Source organism: Myotis yumanensis, unplaced genomic scaffold (assembly GCF_028538775.1).
Source record: "Myotis yumanensis isolate MYYU_CA2020_CCGP unplaced genomic scaffold, mMyoYum1.0.hap1 SCAF_3, whole genome shotgun sequence".
NCBI classification, from domain to species: domain Eukaryota; kingdom Metazoa; phylum Chordata; class Mammalia; order Chiroptera; family Vespertilionidae; genus Myotis; species Myotis yumanensis.
This window is the reverse complement of record NW_027223754.1, coordinates 7,014,484-7,040,851: the sequence shown is the minus strand read 5'-3', so window position 1 is coordinate 7,040,851 and position 26,368 is coordinate 7,014,484. Positions and strand designations below refer to the sequence as shown.

At 52.5% G+C, this 26,368-nt stretch overlaps 1 protein-coding gene across 11 annotated transcripts in view; it reads right to left on the bottom strand.

Moving 5' to 3' along the window:
- Positions 1-1,153: 1,153 nt before the first annotated feature.
- Positions 1,154-26,368, bottom strand: part of TENM3 (teneurin transmembrane protein 3) — a 670,243-nt gene continuing 645,028 nt past the window's right edge. For all 11 annotated transcript variants that reach the window (XM_070408131.1, XM_070408130.1, XM_070408129.1 and 8 more), the window contains 6 exons: positions 19,735-19,910; positions 17,858-18,093; positions 14,191-14,487; positions 9,519-11,130; positions 6,928-7,058; positions 1,154-4,719 (listed from right to left, as the gene is read on the bottom strand). In XM_070408131.1, coding sequence (XP_070264232.1) covers positions 3,964-4,719; positions 6,928-7,058; positions 9,519-11,130; positions 14,191-14,487; positions 17,858-18,093; positions 19,735-19,910 — 3,208 coding nt within the window. In that variant the 3' untranslated portion in view covers positions 1,154-3,963. The remainder of the gene's footprint in view (positions 4,720-6,927; positions 7,059-9,518; positions 11,131-14,190; positions 14,488-17,857; positions 18,094-19,734; positions 19,911-26,368) is intronic.

Genomic DNA, 26,368 nt, shown 5'->3' with positions numbered 1-26,368 from the left:
CTGGTAAGGCAGTTCTTGGTCCCAGGGGACCTCCTCCTCCTCTTGAGTGACAGCAGGTGAGCTGCTGTCAGCACTGCCCCCAACAGATGGGATGTAGGCCAGAGCCTTCCAGGCTCCCCCTTTGGGGTCCCCCATTTCAAAGGCACCTCTGCCAATTTGCTGTCAGCCTGTGAGAAAAGCAGCCTCCCTTGGGAGCAGGCAGACACAAGGAGAAGGGAAGATGGTGCATCAAAGGCAGCATCCCTCCTCATCCTTGGGACCGGGGTGGACTGCAGGTGTGTATAGCCAGGTGTTGGGCTTAGGTTCGGGTCTGGCACTTAACACCCCACGCGACTACCTGGTCATGCGTGGGGACCATCATCAGGTGAATGTGGCTTTGACAGGGAGCGGCAGCAGGACAGCCCAGAACACTCACTCCTAAAACACAGTGGTTCCCGCCAGGGTTTCTTCGCATTTGTGCAGACACCGCTTTTGAAGAGAGCCCGGTGGAAAAGGAGAGTAGGAATTCACATGCATTTCCCCGGGTTGAGCCTGTTCAACTCTAATTTGACGAGAAAACAAATAGACCAGTTTGCCAGGCGGAGTGACCTGATTCTCGCTGGATCAACATGTGATCAAGTGGAGGTTGTCACCGCAAAGCGAGTGTGACGGACCTGCCTTTCCATACTAAAATCACAGCCCTGGCCCGCCGGCCGGCCGGGAGCTGCGGAGCCAAGCCCTGGTCTCCGTGTGGGTTTAGAGGTCTCTGGACTGGGAGCCCACCAGGCCCCGACTATCGCTCTCATCAAGTGTTTCAATTAAGCACTTAGTGCCAGGATCACAGAAACAGCCAGCCTGCTCTCAGGTAGTATTTATTGTTATTATTTGGTATTCTTCTTCCCAGTGATAATGTGTGGGCGTGTATTTAGTGTTTTCCTAAAGTAGGCCATGGGGGAGTCCCTTGCCAAGTGCACACTGCTGAGCTGGCAGGCCAGCCAGTGGACACGGACATGGAAAACAGAATAAGAGCTATTACCAACTGGGTGGCCGATGAATCATTGCCCTAACGACTGTATATATCTGCGTCCTCCGCTCCGCTGACACACAAAAGCAGTGCTGGCTAGCCCGAGACTTATTTTTTGGGGAAAAAAATATAAACACACACACATCGGGTTGGCTTTTATTGGAATGCCTAGATGCAATCTATAGTCATCAAGTTATGGAAAATTCAGGTCACATAGAAAGTTAAGAAGGCAAATGAAAAGAACAATACAAATCAGACAAAATTTACATCTCAAAATATCATGAAAGCATTTGGACTGGCTTTGCCTAAAATACTTTGAATATCAATTTTTTTTTCCTGTCCGCTAATTCTTTTTCATGACACAGTCCCCTCGCACCCTCAACCCTTAGAAAACGGTCTTTTGTTTACATATTCCCCAAGGTCACTGTTGCTCAGAAAAGCACGTCCAGATCACAAATCTTTTTTTTTTTTTTTTTTTTTTTAGAAAGAAATAGGCTCATTATACCTACGAACAAGACACTAATTGGGTTGATTTGACTTCATCTAAAATAAGCACCAGGAGAGACTGTAAATCTGTCAGTCACGGGGCCAATGGGGCGGACCGGTCCATGTGGGGAAGAGGGCAAGATTAGGGTTTCACTGCTGAGATGCGGCACAAGCTGCTCACGGTCATTACATCAGGAGCATTTCCGAGCACCTAGACTCAGAGCCCATTTCAACCAAAAGTACGTACAGCATGCTACACAGTCCTGCAGAGCTGCCCCCCGCAGAACTGCAGACACCTAGGTTAACAGCTAAAAAAGAAAACGGGCAACAGCCATGTTGGTGTGGTCTGAAATCTCATAGTTTTCTAAGTTGGGGCTTCGTCATACTCGCCAAGAGATCTCCAGGACAAAAAATATCAATGCTAATCTGTGCTTTCATTCTAATAAAATATCAGCATTCATTAGGAGATTAATTACCTCAGTATGCTCTACCAAACACACACAGTCATAGCACTGAGACGGTAAAGTCAGTAGCTATTTCGAGACTTTTCCAGCCAAATCTGTTTAAGAAACACGCCTACTGTGCAAGTTCGAGTATGTGATACATACAAAGCAGTTAGAAAATTATTTTCAATACATCACTTGAACCTTTATAGTTACGACATGTTCACTTGCTATATTTTATCACCATTATACAGAGAGGGAAACAGTGTGTACTATAGCTCAATGAACTGGGAAATCTTTTCTAAAAATATTTCTGTGGCTGAATTTAGTGCTCACGAAAGAGGTTTGCGAGAGCGGCCGAGCGGGCACGGAGGTGCAGCCGGCGGCTGTGCTGGGCCCACGCACACCCGTGCAGGAGGGCACGGCGGTCGGCTCACCTCTGGCTGCATCTGCCACCGGCTCCCCCGACGGGGCAAAGCTGTTCAAATCAGCTCCCGAGGTGGCTGGGGCCTGTGGGCTTGGGCACGGACGGGAGCTTTGGTCTCGCCTCTGGTGTCCCTCCTGGTGACCCTGGGGTCCACACCCGAGACTAGCAGAATGACCCCGACCTACCCCATCTGGCTCTCTCCCACCTGCTGGGTTTCTGCTGTCTTTCCTGGATCTTAAGACACATGTTTATGGTCTTGGCCACATCAGATCCTTTCCTTCTCAGTTTCCTGGAGCACCTGATGTGGTCTCTCACCTCCATCAAGAAATGGAGCTGGAAGGAACCTTAAAGACCCTGTGGTTAGATTCTATCAACCCCCCACTGACCGTTAGGGCCCAGGGACAGCAGCTGGAACACCTGCCTGTTCTGTGTGTTTTGTTTTTTTTTAATTTCGTAGCTTCCGTTACCTTCCACCAGCCTTAGTTTTCTAGTGTGCCTCTCAGTTGCTCTTGGTGAGGACACTGGCCTGAGAGAGAGGGAAAAGGAAGGAGCAGTTTTCTGGTTCGCCACCCACCTCGGATTGCACTGTCCTACCCATCTAGTGATAGAAAGCTGCACGGTTCTTCAACCTAATACAAAAATATTAACACTTCTGGACATTATAGGCATAAGTCGTTATATCTCTACAATATAATAATTTATACTGTACAGCTATAACCGATAACAAAAGGTGCAATCCTTTTTTTTTAAAAAAATCACACGGTTCACATATTTTTATCATTTTATTTTTAAGTATAAACTTTTTAAACACTTTACATAAATTAACTCCTCTGAGACTAATATTTGATGTACAGTAAATTGTAATTCATATAAAAATCCATAAACAACTTGTCTCACATAATTTACAAAAAAATCAGGGTTTCCTTTGCTTATCAGGGACAAGGATGGTATTTGCCAGTTTTTTTGTTTTTTGCCCCTGAGGCAAACCACCAGAGCATTGGGAAATGCAGCAGGAATTCCCCTCGGAGCAGAAGTCACGTGTGCCCATGTCCTTGTAGAAAGCAGCACGGGAGAGCATATGGTTGTCTATAAACTGTAATTTCGCCCCACATTTTAAAATGAACACAGATATATATCACATCCTATGCAGAGACTACTTCCTTGTAAGCAAAGGTCGACAACGCGGTGGTATTTGGAGACACTGTACGCATTTGTACCCTCTTAGATACAGGGCCTCAAAGGACCAGATGGCCCAGGGCAAAACGGTTAGGCCAGTTCGTCCGTCCTCTTGTTATTTGTTCCTTTTATTCACACCTTCAGTCCAACTGAGTGCAGCGATATGCATATGTAAACATATTCTTTAAAGCCGATCACCTTTAAGGTCATTCAGAAAAGGGGTTCTGTTTTTTTTTTGTTTTTATTTTTTTTCCGTGAAATGTTTTTTTTTTTTTTTCCAAAATAGCGGTCTCATTCTGGAGGAAGGCTCTTCTGCGCCTGAGAGTCCCAGTCGGATTGTGCTACAGACAGATCTGAGCCGTGGTGGGGGGGTTCGGCGGGCCGCGCGCCCCCTCCCGCAGGCTGTCCCCGTCCCCGCGGGGAAGGGGTTACCTCTTGCCAATCTCGCTCTGCCGCAGGAACTGGATGTTGTTGGCGCTGTCGGCCAGCTCCGGGTACTGCTCCACCGACAGCACGTAGTAGCCGTCGTAGCCCTGCACCTTGCCCGCGCTCAGCAGCTGCCGCTTCTCGCCCTCCGTCCAGAGGCGCGCGCCCTCCTCGCCGTCGCGCACCCGCTGCTGCTCGCGCGCCCAGGCCCGGGCGAGCGCGCGCTGCCGCGCCTGCTCCAGGATGCGCGCCTTCTCCTCGTCCAAGGTCATGCCGTAGCGCACGTGCAGCGCCAGCGCGCCGAACTGCATCTCCACGTCGGCGAACCTGCGCGTCCTGCCGTTGACCACGGTGGTGGACTGCGACACGGTCACGTTGATGCCGTTCTCCAGGGCCTTGCGGCCGCTGGTCAGCCGCAGCGTGCCCAGGTCGCTCTCGGGCGTGCTGGTCTTGATGAAGTAGTGCGTGTCCTTGCCCTCGATGGTGAAGTGCAGGTTCTCCAGGTAGAAGGCGTTGTTGAGCACAGCCGCCACCTTGATGCAGTCCTCGTTGGCGATGTTGAGCACGTTGGTCTGCACGCGGCCCTGGCTGACGGCCAGCATGACGCCCTTGCCGATCAGCGACTTGACGGTGGCGAACCACAGCCACGACGGCGCGCCGCCGCCCTTGCGCCGGCTCACCTGGACCTCTGCCATCTTCCCCAGGGACAGGAAGGCCTTGGCCTGCCGCGCCACTTGTTGCTGGACTCCAAAAATGGGCTGTAAAGGGACACAGAAGGGAGCCGGGTTAGACAACAGCTGTGGCTCTGGGTTGGCGGAGCCAGCTGCCTGGCGGCGCCCACTCTCCACAGGAAGGGGAAGGGATCTGGAGAGAGCTCCAAGGCATTTATTGAAACCTCCGTGGGTTCTTTCGAGATGAAAAGGCTTCAAAAACCCCTGAGTGGAGGAATGCACGCAAGATGCACACCCCTCAAGCTGATCCAAATGTGTTTGGAAAGGCAGGAAGAGCTAACGCCATCGCGTATTCAGAGCTTTTTAGTTTCCAACGTGGGCAAAATGTTCATGTGTGAGCTTTTCTCTTTCAATTTCTAGATGCCCGTTTCCTGTGTCCCTCCCATTTGGGGCACCCAGCTTAGCAGGTCCGCCATCCCAGCAGCTTTGTCCCCGGGAGGCTGAGGAGCAAGCAGCAAACACAGGATGTGCAAGGCTGGGGTGTTCAGGGCGTCTCACTGCGTCCCAAGTCACATGCTCTGACTTGTAAACTCTGTACCCTCTCCCAGTGAACACGATTTCAATAGAATGTCATCAGTGAAACTGCAGAACTGAAACGTACAAGGATGAGTGCGCTGTGGGACAGCTGAGGATGAGGATTTATTACTCTGGGGAAACATTTATTTTTTGGAGACTTAGGGACAGGGCACATGCTACACTGGCAAACGACTTATTTTATTTTTTTAAAATATATTTTGATTTTTTTACAGAAATTATAGAGAAACATAGATCAGCTGTCTCCTGCACACCCCCTACTGGGGATGTGCCTGCAAACCAAGGTACATGCCCTTGACCGGAATCGAACCTGGGACCCTTCAGTCCTCAGGCCGACGCTCTACCCACTGAGCCAAACCAGTTAGGGCCTAGCAAATGATTTAAACCAGAGGGCATCTTAACTCAGCCATTTCTTGTACTACCAGATGTCTGTCTGGCCAGTGTTCCCCAAATGGAAACATCTGTTTTATTTGCAGCCGTGAAAGAAACATTTGTTCTCCCCGCACTTGGGGCGGCCTCCACGTCTTTGCCGGAGATTCCCTAAGCTGTCCTTATGGTGCGTGTCTCTTGACAGAGAACCCGAACCGTATTTAAAAGGCCGCCTCGGAAAAGAAGTTGGCAATTCCATTTGTACCGTCAGACGTGAGTGTTTTCAGACATGCTGGGGAGTCGCACACAATTAGGACACGCTTGTTTAATGCACCAGGAAACTGCAGAATGTCTGCCTGGCACCGTGGTCAGCGTGGATGCATTTGCAATTAGGAATGTTAAAATGGCCCCCGGCCCTGGACACCGGTGGGTTTTTGCTTTTTTAAATGTGAAGATGACATGTGAAAAAGGGAATTGCTTTTATGTTATGAAACATGTACCGGGAAACAGAGGTATCGACGCTGTCTGTGTGTGTGTGTTTTAGCCACAGTTGCCTTTCCTCTTTGTAGTCATTGAAATGATAGGAAATTGCTCGAGGGGCGGGGGATGAGTCTTTCTAAGAATCTGCACTCTCGTTTAATTGTTACGGGGTAGCCCAATTTCTTGGTCTTTCCTTATTCTTGCTTTAAGCTAGAATTCTGTTGCTTTGTTGTGCATTCTTTTCTGATCTTTGAATGGTGCGAAGTGAAAGTAGCATTTTCTGAAATGGCAGCTTTGACTTTGCCATTTTCCATTCTTTTTTCCCTCCCTTCTATTTCTTAGAACAGTTACAGGCCTCCTGATCTGTTATTGCCAGGAAAATCCCATAAACACCGAGTTGTAGGGGGAGCCTTGTGTTTTATTTTTTTATTTTTAATCGTCTCCCATGAAACACGGTTGCTATTTTTTAAAAGGTGACCTTTGTGGCATTGTTTGTGGGCTGCTAATTTGGAATAGGGATCGCCTGCCCTCCTGTTTACTGTGTCTTTGCCTTCAGGTCCCAAGGGCCATAAATGTGCTTTCATGGGCTTCTCTGGAGAAACCCTGCAGTTTATTACCTTTTGCTAATGTCTTTCTGTGTTTTTATTAGCATCACTAGAAACAGATTTAAGCCCGTTTCATGGGCCCCTAGTTTACTGAGCAGAAATGTTGTTTTTTTCTTCCCTCAACGAGTCAAAAAATTAAAAACTGATTTTGGTACAGGTTTCACAAGCACAGTTTGACTGAATACGGTACACAGGACACGCGTACGCCATTTATCACCCTTCCCTAGTTTCGATTTTCGGTTCTTACCGGGACATCGTCCCACTGCTGACTCTTCACCAGTTCGTAGGACGGCTCCGTCAGGTCAAACTTGGGGACGGGGAACCCAGGGATCGCGTTGTGCAGGTGGAAGCCAAAGGTCACCAGCCAGCTGTTAACATCTGGGAGGAGGACGTTGCAAAGGACAGGGGTTAGGGTTTATGCTGTGCTTTCAGAACTTGAAACTCTTACCTGAGAGAAAGGCCCGGATTCACAAAGACCAACCATGGAAAGAGCACACGTGTACCGTGACCCCACAATTCAAAACCAGCTCCCCATTTTCGGATGCGAAGACAATCACCCCAGCAGGGGCCGTAGGAAACTCGGAGTCACAGACACACACTGGGACAGATGGAATACGCGGCCCCGTGCGCCGGCTGCCGCCTGTGTTGGTAATCGGGCCGAAACCAGGCAGGAACAGGGTGCAGCAGCGGGGAGAGCCAGGGTTGTCGGAAACGAATGGAATGTGTAGTGTGGTCAGCAAAGGCTGGTCTTAAAGACAAGCTGTGTGTCACTGTCTTTCAAAAGGCATGGCCCAAGGATATGCAGCTGCCCGAAACCCATTTTCTAGGAATAAAAGCCCTAAGTTGAGAGAGTGGAAAACAACAGTAGATGCTTAATCAGAGACGAATGCGGAAAGCTGGCCTGGGGCGCAGCACTGCTGCTCACCCTCAGCTAGGCCTTCAGAGGCGCACTCTGCACAGTGGAAACACACTTTTTTGGGAGAAAACCTGGAAACCTTTCAGATGGTCTTTTAAAATATCTGCCTGTGACTCTGAAAGCCAGTAAGCTCCGAAGAATGCTTCTCTTCTCTTGGGAGGTTATGCTCTTGCAGAAATGCTCAGCGGGCGTGCGGCTCTGGGACTCTGCTTGGGTGGCGATGATTCTATATGTTAAGCTGGGAAGTGGGAAATTGCATTTCACCTAATAGAGTTTATGCCAGCCCATCTCTCTTTTGATGTTTTTAAGAAAATGCTGCTGTGGCATTCCCTGCAGTCCACATTGCTAGGAGCGGAGGAAATTGGGCGTGTGGCGTCCCCGCCTTCCAGTCAGCCCCTGACAGCACCTCGCAAAGAGCCCGGGGTTAATTGCCCATCACCATGATGGAGTCGCTTGCCTCCTATCTCCTTCTCCAGGGCACCAACTCTCACCCCATTGCCAGGCCGGCCGGCTCCTTGTCCAGGTACCATATGGCTCTAAAGTCAGCAGTATTCTCCCTCTTTTAAATGGGGGGTGGGATGGTGGGAGAGATAAACCCCAAGTTCATCATGTAGGACAGAAAGTGATATCTAACTTTCTATCTATCATCTATCTTGTATTTAGAGAAAATCCCTTCTCATGATTGGTGGAGTATTGGAGGTAAGGACTCTCCTACTTACAACCAATGTCTGTGTAACAGTGAGAGCCAGAGGGTCTTCAGTGTTGAAAAGCACTGCCCACATAATGGGACGTGGCTGTGGAGGTAGGCTGAGGAGCCCTGAAGGAGGCACCACGAGGGCGTGGCTGAATTCGGACACGGAGTGAAGGGGCTTTCGGCGGGTTCACATGGCAGAGAGCTACGGACAGCGTTAGGAATGCGGGGAAAGCGGGGAAAGCAGGAGGCAGTTGGAGAGTGAACAGGGGGCAGTGTTTGGAGAGCCGTCCTGAGAACTGAGAAAACGGACATCTCGGTACACGGGAAATGCCGAGCAAGAACACGACAGCCTGAAGAAGCATCTATCTAACACAAGCAAAGGCAACACAGAAAACCCCCAAACGAAACCACAAAGCAGGGAACCTTAACTGTGGAGTGCAGCTCAGGAATGAATGGTGGGGGCAGAAGGATTCAGGGTCCTTGGAGTGGAGGAGGAGTGAAGAAGTCGGCTATTTAAGGGAACTGGGCGTGCTTGCTGGGTCCCTGTCTCTGTTTCCTGGTGGCAGAAGTGGGATCTGATGCTTTCAATCGCATCACGCACTAACCTTGGGAAGATCTTAAATCTATGCCCTGAAGATCAGTGTATCTATTAGTACTGCCAGGACTGTACCACATGGTAATGAAGGTGGTAGTATAACGGGACAGAAGCGAGGACAGACACAGGGTCCGCTGGCTAAGCAACTGATGGGAGAAACGGTTCCTCTGTTGTCCTGAGGTGATGGTGGTGGAGAGTGAATTCAACTCCTCCCAGGGATGGGATGCTGAGCCACACTGTGCTGTATTTCACACCCACCCTTTCCACTAGAATTGACATGACTTGTCTACAAAGCCACACAGCTGGTAGGAGAGGGGGTGGGACTGGAACCCCAAGTTCCATGGTGTCTGCATCTCCAGGTCCACTTCCCTTCAGTGACTGGATTCCATGTCATTTCAGAAAATTGTGGCCTTGGGCACTGGCAGGCAGAACAGAAGTAACAAACTATGTCTCGTTTTCCCTTTTTGGTTTCTCTATGGTTCCCCAGAGAAATAAATGCATTTAGGAGGCGAGGCATTTGATTTTGCATGAGTAAAATACAAAGTTAAAAAGAAAGCAACTCCAATTATTTTGTGCATTAACCCAAGGATTAAAGTAATTCCGTACCCGGCAAGGAAGTAAGATGCTGCTCACCTGTGATGTAGTCTTTCACGTCATGGATTTTGCTTGCAGGATTGTTATTCCTGAACATGTACAGGTTGAAAGGAGCCGGGTCCCTCCCGATTCTCCTCCAGATTTCTATGTCAGGCGTCGTCCACCGTCCTGCCAAAATGTCGTAATCCCTTTCTCCGAAGTGGATCAGTTTTGTGAGTGGGTCATACAGGCCACCATGAAACCCAATGACCAGCTGGAAGTCAATATTGGAGTCGAAGTAGATTTCGCCGTAGGCGGTGTACTGGATCTGCTTGAGCATGAGCCCGTTGCTGCTGAAAACAGCCAGCGGCGTCCCGGTGTTGTCCGAGGCGATGTAGAACTCATCCCCGCTGCTGATTTCCATGGCAAACAGATGTCCCTGGAGATCGTAATAGAGGGAGGTGATCTCTGAGCTCGAGTGGTTGTAGACGTGCGTGATCCTCGTGGGGTAGATGAGGTCGGCGTAGAAAAACTGCAGGTGCTGTCCCAGGCTGGTTTTGCTGGAAACGCGCCTTCCCAGGCCGTCGTACCGATAGATGACGGTCCAGCCGCTGCCTTTGCTGTAAACCCGCGTGAGGAGCCCCTTGGAGCTGTACTCGAAGATCTCCGTGCCTCTCTGCCGCAGGAAGCCGTCTTCATCCAGCCGGTACTGGACGTCCCCCAGGCGGGTGATCCTGTCTCGCAGGTCGTAGCGCAGCGGGGTCAAGCGGGCGCTGTTGCTGGGGTTCAGCAAGTGGAGGTTCCCGTTCAGGTCGTAGTTGTAGCGCCACATGATCTTCTCGTTGAGATACACGGTCTGCAGCTGGCCGTCCACGTCGTACTCGTAGGCGTACTTGGTGGTGTTGGCGAAGGGCCCGATTTTGATCTCTCTCTTGGTGACCCGGCCCATGTTGTCGTACTGGATGGTGATCCAGTACATGAGGGACCGGAAGATCTCGTACTGAATCTCCTTGATGCGGCCGTGGGCGTCGAAGTGCTTCGTGTACGTCATCACGGCCGTGGAGATGATCTGGTTGATGTCGTAGTAGATGACGCCGAACTTCCCAAACTGCTCGACTTTGCCGGAAATGTCGTCGAACTGGTAGAGGTCGATGGGCAGCGGCGTCTCGTTGATGACCCCCTGCATGCTGGTCACGCGGAAGCTGTTGTCGTAGCTGTAGTCGAAGCGCGCGTTGACCATCCCGTCCTCGCTGAAGCGGAAGATCTGCCTGTCGATCAGGGGGCCGATCTGCCGGTACCGGATGGTGCAGATGAAGCCGTCGCTCTGCAGGTTCACCGTCTTCAGGACGCCCGCCGCCTCGTCGTAGGTGAAGCTGACCCGCGTGCTGTCGTACAGGATCTCCGAGAGCCGGGTCTGCCTGCGGTACTTGAAGAGGACCCGCCGGCTGGTGCCCAGGAAGGCCGTCTGCAGCAGCAGCCCCTCCTCGTTGTAGTCGGTGATGACCGAGGCGTTGCTCTCTGGCGGGTTGTAGATGTTGCGGTAGTAGCCGATGGAGCGGATGGTCTGCATGGTGTGGCGGGCCACGCTGGGCATGGTGATGGCCGACAGCCGGTCCCACAGGTCGTACTCGAAGATGTACTGGCGCTGGCTGTGCAGCAGGAGCACCATGGACTGCAACGAGAGGACACACCGTTACCCGGCGCTGTGAACGGGGAAGCAGAAGCAAGGTTTAGCGACCATGGACACGCAGAAACATGCCACTGAGAAATTGATTTTTTTTAAAAGTATATTTTTATTGATTTCAGAGAGGAAAGGAGAGAGATGAAAACATCAATGATAAGAGGGAATCGCCTATCAGCTGCCTTCTGTACGCTCCCCAGTGGGGATCGAGCCCACAACCGGGGCATGTGTCCTGACCGGGAATTGAACCATGACCTCCTGGTTCATAGGTCGACATTCAACCATTGAGCCACGCCGGCCGGGCTGATTTTCATTTTAATTGTGTTACCCTTGACCTTGCAGGTTGCTAAGGATTCCCTGCCTACTTTGCTTGGATGCTTAATCGTGAGGGGGCGGCGGGTTCTGCAATCAGCGGCTCAAGATTCATAATGTGCCACGTGTCAGGACACATGCTTCCTTCCCAGGCACGCCCACCGAGCGGCAGGCTGTCGATGGGCCTGGGTAAATCGGAATGCAGGCCTGGGCCCCGCTGCCTCGGAGACACCATTTCCAGGTGCAAACAGCATCTGGGAAAGGCAGTGCTGTCCACCATGAGCAGTTAATTCAGGAGGGCGGCTCCCCCCTCATTTGACTGAAGAGCCGCTCAAATTATGTTTCAATTTCCAGTGGGTGTGGGGGCGGAGCAACACCTTCAGAATATCGTTTTATGAAGAAGAGACATAAAATGAGCCCCAAATGGATAATGCGTCCGTCCATAAAGCATCGGTGTCAGCAAACATTGCTAGCGTTAGCACATGGCGAGTGAGGGCTACCAACTCCCTTCACAGAAACATGGACCTGGATGTGGGTTTTGCTTGTTTGTCTGCAGACTCTTGCGTGGCATCCGTAGCCGCCATGCCATCTACATGCTGCAGTCGCCCCTGAGCGCGCCCATCTCTTCCGGACCTCAGGGGCCATGAAAGGTCTCTGGGCTACACACTGCTTCGGTGTTAAATTACGAAGTGAGTACATGTATACCTAAACATTAGCTTTGCTTATTTAGCAGGTAACTGCAGGAAGACAAAAGGCACGCATCTGCCGGGCCAGAGGCGTTGGCTGGATAAGTGGCGATCGTCACACTGCAGGGCGGCTCTTCCCCCAGGAAGCCTCCTCGCACCCACACCCGTGAGACCAGCGGCAAGGCTGCGGAGCCGGAGCAGGTCTGGGTGGACGTGAGGGACTTTGGAGAGATGATGAGCAAGTCCCGGCTGGCTTCCCGACGCCCGTGGATGTGTCATGGTGACCTCGGTGACGCTGCTGTCATGGTCAGTGACGTGCTCCCAGGCTGCCCGTCCGCGTTCCCGTCACCTCGTGATCACTCTCATCAGGGTTGGGGTTTGGACACTCGTGTCCCTGGAACTCTGTCCCGTGTCTGATGGGAAGGGTGTTCCAGGATGAAGCCATGTTCCCCAGGGAGACATGTCCCAGGAGGGTGGGTGGGGGGTGAAATGCTTTCCAGGGTCAGGATTTGTCCCCGGCAGGCAGGTGTGGTTCCTCAACAGCCAACCAATAGCGTGACTGCGTGCAGGGGGGTGGCTGGTGTGGAAGGGAGCCCTCATCTCAGGGCGCGTGTGGGTGGGTTTGCCAGAGGTGAGGTTGGCAGGCAGGGCCCTTGCTGGGGCGTCTGGGGTTGGGGGGCTGCCTGAAGGCAGCAGCATCCGACTGTGAACTGTGGCCCTGCAGCAGGTTCTCAGGGGGCCAGACTTAGATGGGGTGGCTGCAGGGCAGGGGTGGGGGTGGGGTGGCAGCAGGGCAGGGGTGGGGATGTGGTAGATGCAGGGGTGGGGTTGAGACTGAGGGGCCACGCAGAGCACCCCTGGTGACAAACAAGAGTGTGTGAGGCGTACAACAATGATGCGGACATGAGCTGGCAGCCCGAGTTACTCCGTGAGAAGGAGCCAGTGTGGAGGCCGGAGCTGCTGGGCACTGAGTCTGCAGCTCAGGCCTCCGTGTGGTGGGCGCCGTGTGGTGGAGAGGCCTCAGGACTCACACCCAGTCGTTTCCCGGGCTGGCGCTCACTGCCCAGGAAGGAGGCACCCCAAGGACATGCTCTTTGGGGATTGTGTTTCTTGAGAAAGGAATTCCAGGAGGCAGTCCTCTCCTCCTTCCTCTTCTGCCCCCGCCCCTCGCACCCATCACTGCCCCAACCACGTGCCGCCTGGCTCTGCACGTGGAGCTTGGACTCTGTTGTGGGACCGTCCCCTTGCTCCTTGTGCTTAGGGAGGGGGCCAGCCCGAGCCAGGTGCTTGCCTTCTACATGGGGAGGGAAGGAGCGAGGCAGAGAGGAGTGGGGATGGGGTGCCCCAAAGGCAGCTTCCTGAAGAGCAGCCCTGGGCGACCAATGCGTGAACAGTGCGCACACAGGGCCTCTGCGCTCTCTATGGCCAGGTCGACGCCCGCCGGCGGCGGCACAGGCCTGGCAGCGGCAGCATTCACCGTGAGACGGCGGGCTCTCAAACCACAGACCCAGCTGGGAGGTTATTCACCGATGACTTCCACGCCCAGCGACTCATCCGTGGAGTGGCCCATGGACACGCCTGGCAGGGACAGTGTTCCTGCGTGTCCGTTTACAGCCCAAATCACTTAAAAGGGCCTCAGCGAGGGGGACCCAGCTCAGGGGGAAGAGCTCGGCTCATGCGGATGCATCGCTGCTGTGCAGCTGAGACGCACACAGCGATGCTGAGGGTGGAACATGGGCTCAGGCACCGTCCCTGTCCCCTTGTCCTCGTGCTCTGGGAGGTGGCTGAAAAGTACTATCACTGCCTCCCCAGTTGTCTTTAAAAAAATGCTTTTATTGATTTCAGAGAGGAAGGGAGAGGGAGAGAGAGACAGAAACATTAACGATGAGCGAGAATCATGGATCGGCTGCCTCCTGCACGCCCCACACAGGGGACCCACCGCACAACCCAGGCACGTGCCCTGACCGGGTCTCGAACCGTGACCCCCTGGTTCATGGGCTGACGCACAACCCCTGGGCCGCTCGGGGTTTGGACTGGGAGGGTGCACACCTACCTTTTCCAAGTACGTGTAACTCCACGTTTTGCCATCCGCGAAGACCCGCGACACGATGCGCCCCTGCCCGTCGTAGTCCACCTTCTCGCTGGTGGTGCCCCGCTGGATGCTGGCGATCTGCCCCGTGGACGAGTAGGTGACGTTGACGGCCATCAGCTTGCTGCTCGGCAGCCAGAGCGTCGGGTGCCCCGACGTGTCGTAGGCGATCCTCAGCAGGAACTTGCGGTGGTCGTCGTAGATCTTTTCCGTCTTTGTGGTCCGATCGAAGTCGACGGAAAGGAGGTTCCTGCCGTTGACCTGTGAGCACACCAACCGGACGACACGATAAATCACGCGGATCCAGTTCCCGCCCCGGGTTACCCTTCCGTGTCCCCACCGCGGCTTAAACACCGTTTACGTGATTGATTCTCTTTGTCAGTAAATTAATTTCGCAACTTCTCGGGTACGCGTGCGAGGCGGCAGATTAACTGCTCCTCTAAAAGGTTTCATTAAGCAGAAAGACAGCCTGGCGTTTGTTCAAAACCCTTTCAATTAAACTTTGTAAACTCGAGCAACCGATAAGAACAGCACCAGAACGCGTCTGCTTTAGAGCTGGTTCAGACCATACGGAGGCGGGAAATACGTCGCTGCAGACGGCGACCAGCCCCTCCTGCGGGCACTGGGAGGGAACTGCTCACGGGTTAATCGTGGCCGCGTGAAATACAACAGGGTAAGCGGGACTATCGCCCTCTGCAGAGCAGTTTCACGGAAGCTGGAACCCACATTACCATAAATTATTAACGAGCGGAGACAGCAGGAGGCTACAAACACGAGCATTGCTTTTGGCCAAATGCTAAAATGTCACCACTTTCCAGAATGCCTTTTCCTTGGATGCCATCTGGTTGACTGGCAGGGACTTCAGATCCTCTGCTCCCCCGCCTGCCCGGTCCGACGTCTGTGATTCGTTTACGAGTCTCGCACCACGTTGCTGGGAGAGGGTCCCTGTGGCCCACGCCACGGCCGGAATCGTGGACCACGTGCGGTTGTTACCGTTGGTGAACCATGGCACACCCAAACCAGCGAGCGTCACAGCCGCGGGGATGTGGCCTCGGTTACGTGGCCTCAGTAAGTTCTACCTCACAGTGGCCTGCAGTGTTCGCAGCCTGGGGACCCACAGGGGGAGGCCGGGACCTCGGCTCTTAGGTCTGCGGTGTGGCCTGGTGGCTGGTACCTAACAAAGTCTTGTTGACTGTTTGGATTGTTACAAATTAAATGGGGAGATCTTCATTTCCCACGACCATGTCCTAGCTCGGACCTTCAAAATGGAGCACACAGTCCCTTCCTCCCCAGAGTGAGGAGGGTCTCTGTGTAGAACCAGAGAACCAGCGACATAAGATCGGATTGCCCCTCCTTCCCTCTGCTCTTCCTAATTTCCTTTTATGTCTGAAAAAGCAGTGTTAATAAAACAGACAAAAAAAGGATACACTTATACACAGCTCGTCACAAAGAACAGCCGCAACATCTGCTCGGGGATTGGCCTGCTCTTCCCGCTCCTGGTACCTTCCTAACCTGTGACCGAAACAGCCCCTTCCCGTCCCTGTGTGCCTGGTCTGAAACCCGGCGTCCGCGGACGGGGTGGCTTCTCCGGGGTGGGGTTAGGAACACACGACCAGGCCTCTGATGACAGCGTACTGGCCCAGAGCCTCACGTGATTCTCTCACGTAACAACGGAGGGGACAGAGGCAGGGAGGGAACATTTCATTCATCCACAATACAGCTCTGTCATGTCTGCTTCGTGAGGGAGCATCTGGGTAATATGTCACTCGGATCATGCTATAGACAGCCATGCCCCAGATAAGGCCATGAGGCTGACGGATGTTATGATTTCCCCAGAAGGCTAGTGATTAGTAAAAAGTGGAGCCCGATCTAGAACCGCGGGTTCTGAATTCCAGGTGGGGCTGCGTCTTTGGAGTGCAGACCGGGGAGCACGCGTGGGAGCAGTGCCCTTGTGTGTCTGATGAAGGCAGTCCTGTGCCTGAGACTGTGTGTGTGTAACCTGCCTGCTTTAGGGACAGTGAGTAGGAGACAGCCTGGAGCTGCCTTCTGGTTTGCAATGGCCCCAGGAAGCAGGTCCTGGGGAGAAGCAGAGAGGGGTGCAGGCAGAGGGGGTACAGGTAGAGAGGGTGCAAGCAGAGAGGGTGCAGGCAGAGAGGGATGCAGGCAGAGGGGGTACAGGCAGAGGGGGTACAGGCAGAGGGGGTGCAGGCAGAGGGGGTACAGGCATAGAGGGTTCAGGCAGAGGGGTGCAGGCAGAGAAGGTGCAGGCAGAGGGGTGCAGGCAGAGAGGGTTCAGGCAGAGAGGGTGCAGGCAAAGAGGGTGCAGGCAGAGGGGTGCAGGCAGAGGGGTGCAGGCAGAGAGGGGTGCAGGCAGCCACTGAGGCCAGGCTCCGCGGAAAGAAAGGCGGCGGCTGGAGTCGACTGTGGCAACAGCCCAAGCCCCTCACCAAGTGACCTGGGGCAAGTCCGAGCCTGCTTTCTCGCCCATCCATCACGTCACCTCCTCCTGGCGTCCACTGCTCTCCCTTCTCACTCCTCTCCCTGAGCCGCCCTCCCTCCGCCTCTCCTGCCTGCCTCCTGATCTGGGACGGAGCGCGGGCATCCTGGCTCGCACAGCCTGGTGCGGGTGGGGTGGGAGCACTGGTGCCCAAAGACCCTGGATTCAGTCCTAAACACCGGACTTGCTACTGAAGCGGAATCAGAATATGACCCGTCAGTGGCATGCAGACTGTATTTGACCCACTGGTCCCTTTTTCACTTCATTTTTATTTCTTGGAAATAGAGACAGGGTTGTAGTCAGTAGCTGTTTTTTGTTTTGTTTTGTTTGTTTGTTTTTGTTTACCCTAAAGGTTTGTCAAGGTAAATCATGTTGGATTGTGATAATAATTAACCATTTTTGGTGTAGAAAACATGGACATTTTAATGGTGTGCTCTGTTCCCTCTCTTTGATTTTAAGTACTTTTGCTTAATGGCACGGCAAGTGATTTTAGGAATAGTTACCTAGTTATCTGATAAACTAAAACCTGTTTACTAATAGAAAGAATGGGTCAGGCTCAGTTTGCAGGGGTCTGAGGGTGGTTTTCTTGTCACCTGTGTTTTAGTACCGAGTCTATGTTGTCTTAGATTAAGCACTAAATAGGTGTCCTACGTCACCGCGTGCTTCCGAGATACACACGGCTCGGTGTGAAATGGTCACGCAGAGAACACTGCAAAGGCCAAGGTCACCAGCATAGTCAGAAAGGTCATTACATTCCTCTTACACATCCCACAAGTCCATGGCGAGGAGGCAGGCGCTAGGTCTGACGCCGATACTCCTCCATGTGCCCGAACTGTACTTTAAAAAATTGAGAATATAAATAACTAGCCACCTTCCACTGGCCAGCCCACCTTTCCATGCCCGTCTTTATGATCTGGAAAACTTTCAATAGCGAAGCCCTTTCTTAATGACCCCCATCCCCGCATCAGGAAGCCACCATCCCCAGTGGGTGAAGGACAAGCTAAGATTTAAAGATGACGTTAGTGAAATAAGAACCCGTTGGCACCCGGGCCGCTGGAGGCCGTGCTACATTCACTTTCCTGATTTCCCGGGAAGAACCATTTATGGTCATAGACTCTGCTCTCCGACACTCACCCTGAGCTTCCGGCCAAAGACGTTGACTTTTCCTTGGGCTTGCTCCTTCCGGAACCTCCACTCCACCAGGTTCTGGCCGTTCTCCCCGGGGAGGGTCATGTTCCTCTTGGCCATGGTTGGGTTGGCCGTGCCGGCCAGCACGTGCGGCTCCGTCTGGTAGTGGGAGTCGAGCCCGCTGGCGTAGATGATCCTCAGGGAGCCGTCGTAGCCGATCTGGTAGCTGTTTCTCAGCTGGTCTGCAGGACAAGCAGCAGAGAGCGTCAGCCACAGGCGTGGATTAGACACTCGGCCGGAGACGCCGCGAGAAGTGACACCAATTTCTAAACTGTTGACCGAACTGCATTTGTAAGGAAATAAAAACGCTTAAGGACGTCCGCTTAGGAAACAGTAAGACAACTCTGATTTCTGGCATTTCACGCCGCATCGGGGGTGGCCGACCGTGAGAGGAGAACGTGGGGGGTTACAGGCCTTCTCCGCTATCGGCGGGCTCCTTTTCCGCATCTGCCTGACGAACTAAATGAGGGTCGTGCAGTGAGCGTTCTGCAAAGAGCCAAGGATGTGCTCCTCCGGAGGCTGGTGTCACCTCCAGCGTCTAGGGGACCCTCCTCCCCCGTCCCTGTATCTTTTACCAAAGGACGCTGAAAAGGTTTAATAGCTAACCTTCTCTACCCCAAATAGAAGGCGACAGTTCGCCTGAAATGGACGTTAAAAGAAGAGACTCATCTTACATTCGGTACCAAAGACATTTCGTATTGTAAGCTACTGCTTCAGCTTAAGATGCTCGCATAACACAGGCGATTTGGAGAATAAATGAACTCGAGCAATACTAACTTCAGGTGACTGTGCAGAATACCTGACAGAATCAGTAACAAACAACAACAAAATGAGTTGAAGTTTAGCTCAGAGCTAGCAATTCCTAAGAGCTATGCCCTCACAATTTTGCGTTGTAAAGGACTCTGGCGGGGGGTACCGTCATGGAGACGTTGGACACAGATGCCTACAGAGCGAAGAGCTCCAAGTGCAGACATTACATACGGGCGTGTTTGGAACTGGGATAGAATCTCCAGTGACCACACCACAGGGGCATTCAGACACCGTGTCCCGGACTCAGGAAGGGCCGTGCCCCCAACACGGGATGCCCGGCGGTGAGGGTGACGGGCTCAGGACACCAGGACGGTGACCCAGGGAGGGTCTGATGATGCATGTGAAGCGTGGGAATACATTGTTTTATTAAACGGAAATGGACGGTTTCCAGGTTAACAAAGTGTTTTCTATATGACGTAACTTTATAATATAGCGTGTCCCCAAAAGTGAATACACACTTTAACAGCTGATAACTCGCTTCATTTTCACTCCTTTTCAGGTTTAACTGATCTGAAATAATGGGTGAAGCCAGACTAAGCTTCGAACAAAGAAAATGTACCCTAAAGGGCCACTAGACTCTTTTTTTTTTAACAGGGATACATGAAAGATAAAGTTTACGGTGCAAAACAGGCAACAAGCAACACACAAAATGATTCTTGATGTTTGTGATTCCATCGCTTTGCGTTATCAGCAGTGTCTGGACCAGAACGGGCATCAGTTTGAAAACAGGCATTGATAAAAAATAATTATCCCTTTCTGTAGATTCCTGTACATTTTGAAAATGAACTGTATGTTAATAAACAGCGACTTTATAACCAATGTATATGTTTTTTTGGGACACCCTGCATGTACATATAACTCAACAACCATTACGTGTAGACATGAGGCTGTCTCCTCACCATCTCTGGAGGTTTCCATGTTCCCCTCCCCTGTTCCGGTTCACCTGAGACAACGAGGTGGCCACGTTCTCTCTGGGGGCCGGGCCTATGTTTAAATGGTGCTTTCGTGTTTACCTTGAACCATGGTGTAGAAAGAGTCGATGGAGGACAGATTGGAAGTGATGCTGACATCCTCGTCTCGGCTGGACGACTCCAGGTCCACAGTGATGGCCCTGTCCATGTCGCCATGGAGGTTGGTGACCACTCCCGTCGGGAAGGTGACGTTTGTCAGGCGACCTTCGCTGTCATAGCTGAATACAAAGGCAGGGGCTCGGTGTTAAATGGGCAACGGGGGTTCTCCTATAAGTGTAACGTGCGGCTCCGTCAGCTGCACAAATTGGGAAGAATATTTGTCTTCGTGCAAAGAGCGGTGCAGACGGAGGACTTCAAACATGCTTTGAAGTCACCAAAGCCTGTTTGACACGGAAACCCTCCCCGGTGAGCGCGAGTCAACAGCACAGCTCTCCCTCCCAGCGCATCCGTCTTTGAAGTGTGACCAAGACCTGCCTGCACATCCAATTTGCTGTTTCAAAGGGAACATGTTTGCTGATGTTAAATTCCCAAGTATTCCTCCCCATTTCCCACAAAGTAGACTGAATGCGCAGTCCTATCAGTTTTGAAAGATTTATTAACGTCTGCTCTATATGGCAATGCAACCCAAATACATATACAACTTTGTGAAATAGTGTGTATACATACAGGTATGTATTTGTGTATTTAAACATACTCATTGAGTGTCCTGAGACATCTTTAACAAACTAATAAGATAAAAGTCTATTAAAAACTTTCTTCTTTCTCAGGGATTGACATGTTTTATATCATGGTAAACTGGGGCGTAAGTGTTGGGTGGGATAGTGAGACTCTATCTTGTCCACACTGACATGGTAGGAATTCTTCATAGGCATTTTGAACAATCATCCTATATAATAAAAACCCTAATATGCAAAGCAACCGAACAGCAGAACGACCGGCCACTATGACAGACATTGACCACCAGGGGGCAGATGCTCAATGCACGAGCTACCCCCTGGTGGTCAGTGCACTTCCACAGGGGGAGTGCCACTCAGCCAGAAGCTGGGCTCATGGCTGGCAAGTGCAGCGGCGGTGGCGGGAGCCTCTCCCACCTCTGAGGCAGTGCTATGGACCCCTTGGGGGCTCCCTCAGGGAGCGGGCCTAAGCTGGCAGTCAGACATCCCCCGAGGGGTCCCGGAATGCGAGAGGGTGTAGGCCGGGCTGAGGGTCCCCTGCCCCCAGTGCACAAATTTCAAGCACTGGGCCTCTAGTTTATTATATTTACTGAAATGAGGTATAGTGTTTACTGACACTTAATGATTACATGTGTTTTTATTATATTTATTTTACTTTTTATACTTTTATTACTTTTTAAGTATATAATATAGGAGGCACTTTTAAATGTTAAGATACATTTTATTTATTAAAAAAAATGTACCTTTGATGATTTCAGAGAGGAAGGGAGAGGGAGAGAGAGAGAAACATCAATGATGAGAGAAAATCACTGATTGGCTGCCTCCTGCCCACCCCTCACTGGAGATGGAGCCTGCAATCCAGGCATGTGCCCTGGCCAAGAATCAAACTGTGAACTCCTTGTACATAGGTCGCTGCTCAACCACTGCACCACACCGGCCGGGCCTTAAGATACAGTTTAAATAGCTGTCCCATAATCATAAATATGCATTACAGATGCAGCCCTTCACTAAAGAAATGATTTTTTCGGTGACTTTTCCATTTGTGGTAGCATCAGAGAACATTTCAAAAATGACAATGTGGTGTGAAGAAAAATAAAGGCAAATTATGGCTGAAAAAGTAGGGATTTCCTTGGGACAACCATATACTTAAGATTGGGTTTCAGCTGGGTACTAAGGCTGCTTCACTAATCAAAGGTCTAAGCCAGTGGTCGGCAAACTCATTAGTCAACAGAGCCAAATATCAACAGTACTTCTTCAAAACAGACTTGCCCAGACCGAAAACCGACTTCTGCGCATGGGCCATGGAGTTTCAATCGCACTGTACGTGCACGCCCTCACGTGGTATTTTGTGGAAGAGCCACACTCAAGGAGCCAAAGAGCCGCATATGGCTCGCGAGCCTCAGTTTGCTGACCACGGGTCTAAGTGAACTGGAGACTCTAACCAAGCCCTACCTAGGGTCAGCCCAGATGTGGGCCACGTAGAGAGAGCACCTTAATAGTGACAGACAGGGGAGAGAGTGTGGAGGGCATCTTAATCATAGGTGTGAGTAGGGGCAACAAGGGGCAAGGGCTACAGAAGTACCTACATGATATTCTGTTCTGACAGGACAGAGGGCTTTTAAAGTGTAAAAACTAGCTTTGAGAGCTTGGTTAATAACTAGGCGAAGGTTCTAGGTCGTGAGAGTAGAGAGGACAGGGTCACGGTGGGGCTGGGTGAGGAGACGGAGGGAGAGCACGGGGTCTGCTCAGCCCCCCGATCGCTGATCCCAGTGCCCCCGTGGGCGGTATCAGATCACGGCTGGACTGACATGTTCTGACACTCGGCCACGCTGCTCAGCCAGCGGCAGGGCCGGGGCCTGGGAAGAGAGCAGCGCGAGGGAGGATCGAAGAGAAAGAAAATGCGCCATTAAGTGCAACCACTGTTTGGACCCATAAAAGGCAGAGCTGAGATAGGAAGGGAGACCGCCCCGCCCCCCAGCCCGCACGCAGGAGCCCAGCCCGGTGTACCACTGTCCTTGCTTGGAGAAATGACTGCTTTCGAAGACACAAACACATGCAGGCCTATTTACACAGAATCACTGATAACACCAGCCTGCGGGGAGATCTCGCCCCAGACGTATTCTTACACCACGTGACGTTCTCACAGCGTAGCGTGGAAACGCCGTGTTCTGAAGAAAGGATCATCCTTTTGAATCTCCTATGGAGCATGTATTCACACTGCATTCTCCCTCCCCGCCTTCTCTAGACGGCAAGTGGGCACGGGCTGTGGTCAGGCGAGTTGGTCAGCCTCTGGCTGCATCTCACGCCGGGCCATCCCTGCAACCTGCACGCCTGGGCCTGGGCCCATTATCCTCGTGCCAACCACGGGCTTGGTTCCCAGGGAGGCCAGCTTTCCGCAGGCGATGCCACCTGCCAGCGCTCTGCCCATTCACCTGCCCCCTTTGACCCCCGGGCTGGCGTACGCTTTCCGGCTCCATACAGTCTAACTCGGGAACATCCCGTCTCCCGCAGAGAGCATCTCCCAGCCGCCACCTTGGCTCTTCACGGCTCACCCCTGCGCCGTGTCCCGTGGCAGGGAAGCCAGGCACACGCATGGGAGAGGGTGCTGGCATGCAGACCCTAACCTACCAGCCCTGGCTCTCTGGGAGGGAAAAACAAGTCCCGCTGCGGGCGGTGCAGTGAGTGACCATGTCCGTGAAGGCACCCATGGGGCTCAAGTGCACACACAGGCGGGCCAGGCGGGCGGCCAGGCTCGAGGCCCCAGCACCTGCCTGCCCGGCCCTCCCAGCTTCTCACTGAGCGCACAGGGCGGGCGAGGTACTGCGGCCACAACGCGCACGCAGAGTCGGATGGGAGGGGAGTCACGCAGGAAAACTGAGCTACTGAAAACGAGGGCCACGTGGGCTCGGGGGGCACGGAGAGATGCCACCACGCCGAGCAGCGAGGGAGGCCCACCTCAGCTGGGACCTCGCCCAGCCTGGACCGAGATGCGGGATTTAGGCAGAGAAGGCAGGACGGCATTCCGGCCACGGCCACGGCCACGGCCACGGCAGGTGAGGGGTGGAGAAGGAGCATGGAAGGGCAGCGAGGTCAGGGAGTGGACAGCCAGGCTGACGTGGGTCCTCTTAGGGTCCATTCTGCAGTAGAGGGAGGCCCCGGCGGGTTTCACCAGGGGGTGGGAGGAGAGGGGACCGTGGGAGCTGAGGAGCGTAGTAAAGGAGGAAGCGGGGACGTGAGGAGCTGATGATGGCAGCACGCACAGAGCCGGGGCGAGGGTGCCTCTCAGACCTGACCATTTTCCTCGCCAAGAAAGAAAGTCAGCGACTGACAAGGGGGTTTTAAATGACAAACGATCACCGGTTTCCTCCAGGGTTTCCTAAAGAAAGGCCCGGCACACAGATCAAAGCTAGGAGGGACCTGACTTCAGGGTGAGCGATCTTTCCCAGGAATAAGTTGTGGACGAAAGGGGCCACACGCTGACCTGACAAGCTCAGGGGAGGCCTGCGTGGCAGCCTAGCAGATTCAGAGACCTAAAGTCACCACAAAGGATGGTCTGAAATTAAACTTTAATTAAAAGCAGTTATGGTGGGCAGTTACGTCCTAGGCCAGTATCTTCACTGACAAGGTCAACCTTTACTTTAACTGAGCCTCTCTGTCTTTTTGCATCTATGATAACATACACTTGAAATGTCTGGGTAACTTGTAACTTCCCTTTTTCTGGAGCCCCTGGGGCACAACCAAATGTTCTGGGCGCCAGGACAGACACCACGAATTCCTTCATTATCATGTTAATTGATCCTGCACCCACCTAAGTATGTGTCCATCATTTTACTTTTTATCCAATCCCAGGGGTTTCCCTGCTTTGCTTTATCCCTCCTCCTTAATCTATCACCAATGAATTTCATGTAACCCACCTACGTCCCTCCTTTAATTGCAAATGTATAAATACAAATGTAACCCCGCCATTCTCCGGAGCACTATCTCAATTCGTTGAGGTTCTGCTTCCCGGCATATGTCGACAGTTTGGCTCAAATAAACTCACAAAAATTCTTTACAGGTTTCAATGGTTTTTTTACGTTAACAAAGTGAAACTTGATAAAAAAAACCTCCCATCATTATTTTGTTTCATTTCAGTGGGGACCAGCGACAGCTGCCCCCCAGGTCAGCACCCACTTCCAGAGAAATGAAAGCAAGGTGCACATGGCCATGCAAGGTACCAGGGGACTTGGGACTAGGGAGTGAGCGAAGGAGGCAAGGGCGACTTTCGGGGACTTTGAGAATGCCAGGTGACCCCTCCTCACCCGGACAAAAACAGACACACAACGCCCAGCAAGTGGCCAACTGCCCTCTGAAATACGGGGCTGTGGGGAGGGAGGCCTCCCCCCAAACCTACGCCTGTGGACATACTCCCCACTTCCGGGCGCTCCTGGCTGTCCTCACTGCAGCCGGCCTTGGCCTCGGGGGTGAACAGCCCTGCCCTGCATTTGTTTCTCTCTGAGTGCATCTCTTTCATTCCTGTTGGGACTTCACAATGTGACAGGCCCCAGGGAACTGGAAGAGAACATCAGCTTCCTGCTCTCCTTCTATTCATGGGCCCAAGCCTCGGGCTTCCAATTCACGCCCCAGCACACATCCTCTCCGCTCCGATGCCCCCTCCCAGAGGCCTGGCTGGGAAAGGGCTCGCTCCCCAGGCCTCAGGGCCTCCGTTCGTTCATGTGTTCACTCATGGGATGCCCTTGTCTGATGTTTATCTATCTGTTGTCTCTAATTTTGTTGCGTTTTTACCTAGCCTTGCTGTTCTAGCCTTTGTGGGATACTCTAAACTCGCTTTTCAAGTCTCCTAAGCAGGGGGATTACGGACAAATGCCCCAGAGATCGGGCTTCAGCCATTCTCTGTGGAAAATGATGTATTCCTCCGGGCGGGACATTCTCTCTCTCCCCTCACAGATACGGAGTTCCTGATCCTTCCCTTTGTCTTCCCCCCACAGCTGCCCTAGATTTAAAGCAGGTCTGTCCTCTCCCCGTTGTCACGGGAACGCCAGGTGACACTCCTCCGTGAAACATCTGCAGTGGCCCTTCCACTGGGAGAAGATCGACGGACTCAGACTGTGACCCACACGTGTCAGCAGACGATGGATCCCGCACATTTAACCTAGCAGGATTACCTATTGTCTTGAGTGCTTCCTTGGGAGTAAAATCCTTTGATCTCCTTTGATCAAATGTTTTTAAAATTAATCTTCTGTTTTTGAGAAAAAACCCGTGAAAATCAGAGCAGGGATTGAGAGAAGCCAGTGAACCCGAGACGAGAACGGGAGGTGGAGGACGGGCCCCAGCCCTGGCGCCGAGGGCCGGCCTCTGATGCAGCCTGACACCGAACGGGTCTGTCTGAAAAACGGGGCAGGTTTTTGTACGGATGCTGTAGTCTTGGCAGTGCCCTGCGCCCGCACCTTTCTTCTCTTTGCTGTGGAAGAGCCATGAGAACCTGCCCGGTGTGTGTGTGATCTCCGGATGGTTTCTCAGGCAACACGCCTGTTCTGAGAAGGCAGGACAGCCGCAGGGGCTGCTGGGTACATTCTAGGGGCCTTGGGTTGGGGTCATGTTCCTCTGTGTCTTCCCCACCCAGCACCAGCCTGTCCTGAGAGCTGCTTAGTCGGGTACATTGTCTTCTTGCAGCCTTGACCCAAAGCGAGGACCCCCACGAAAGACCTACCTAACCTGGGGCCCCTCTCACACAGAGCGATAATCTTTTCTTCCATCTATTGGAGTCCCTTAGGTTAAAATTTCCTTCAGTTTAACAGCCAGCGGAATCCAGAAAAGTCCCCTCCATCTTGCCACCTGCTGGGCAATGCTTTTTCTGCAAAGCTAACGTGTAACAGACTTGTCCGCCATTCTGAAGCAGACACACTCACTAACCATCATAACAACAACGCACGCATCGATCACACCTTGATCCTCATTCCCGATGAAGGACTCGCACCAACAGCCAAGTCAGAACAGAATCC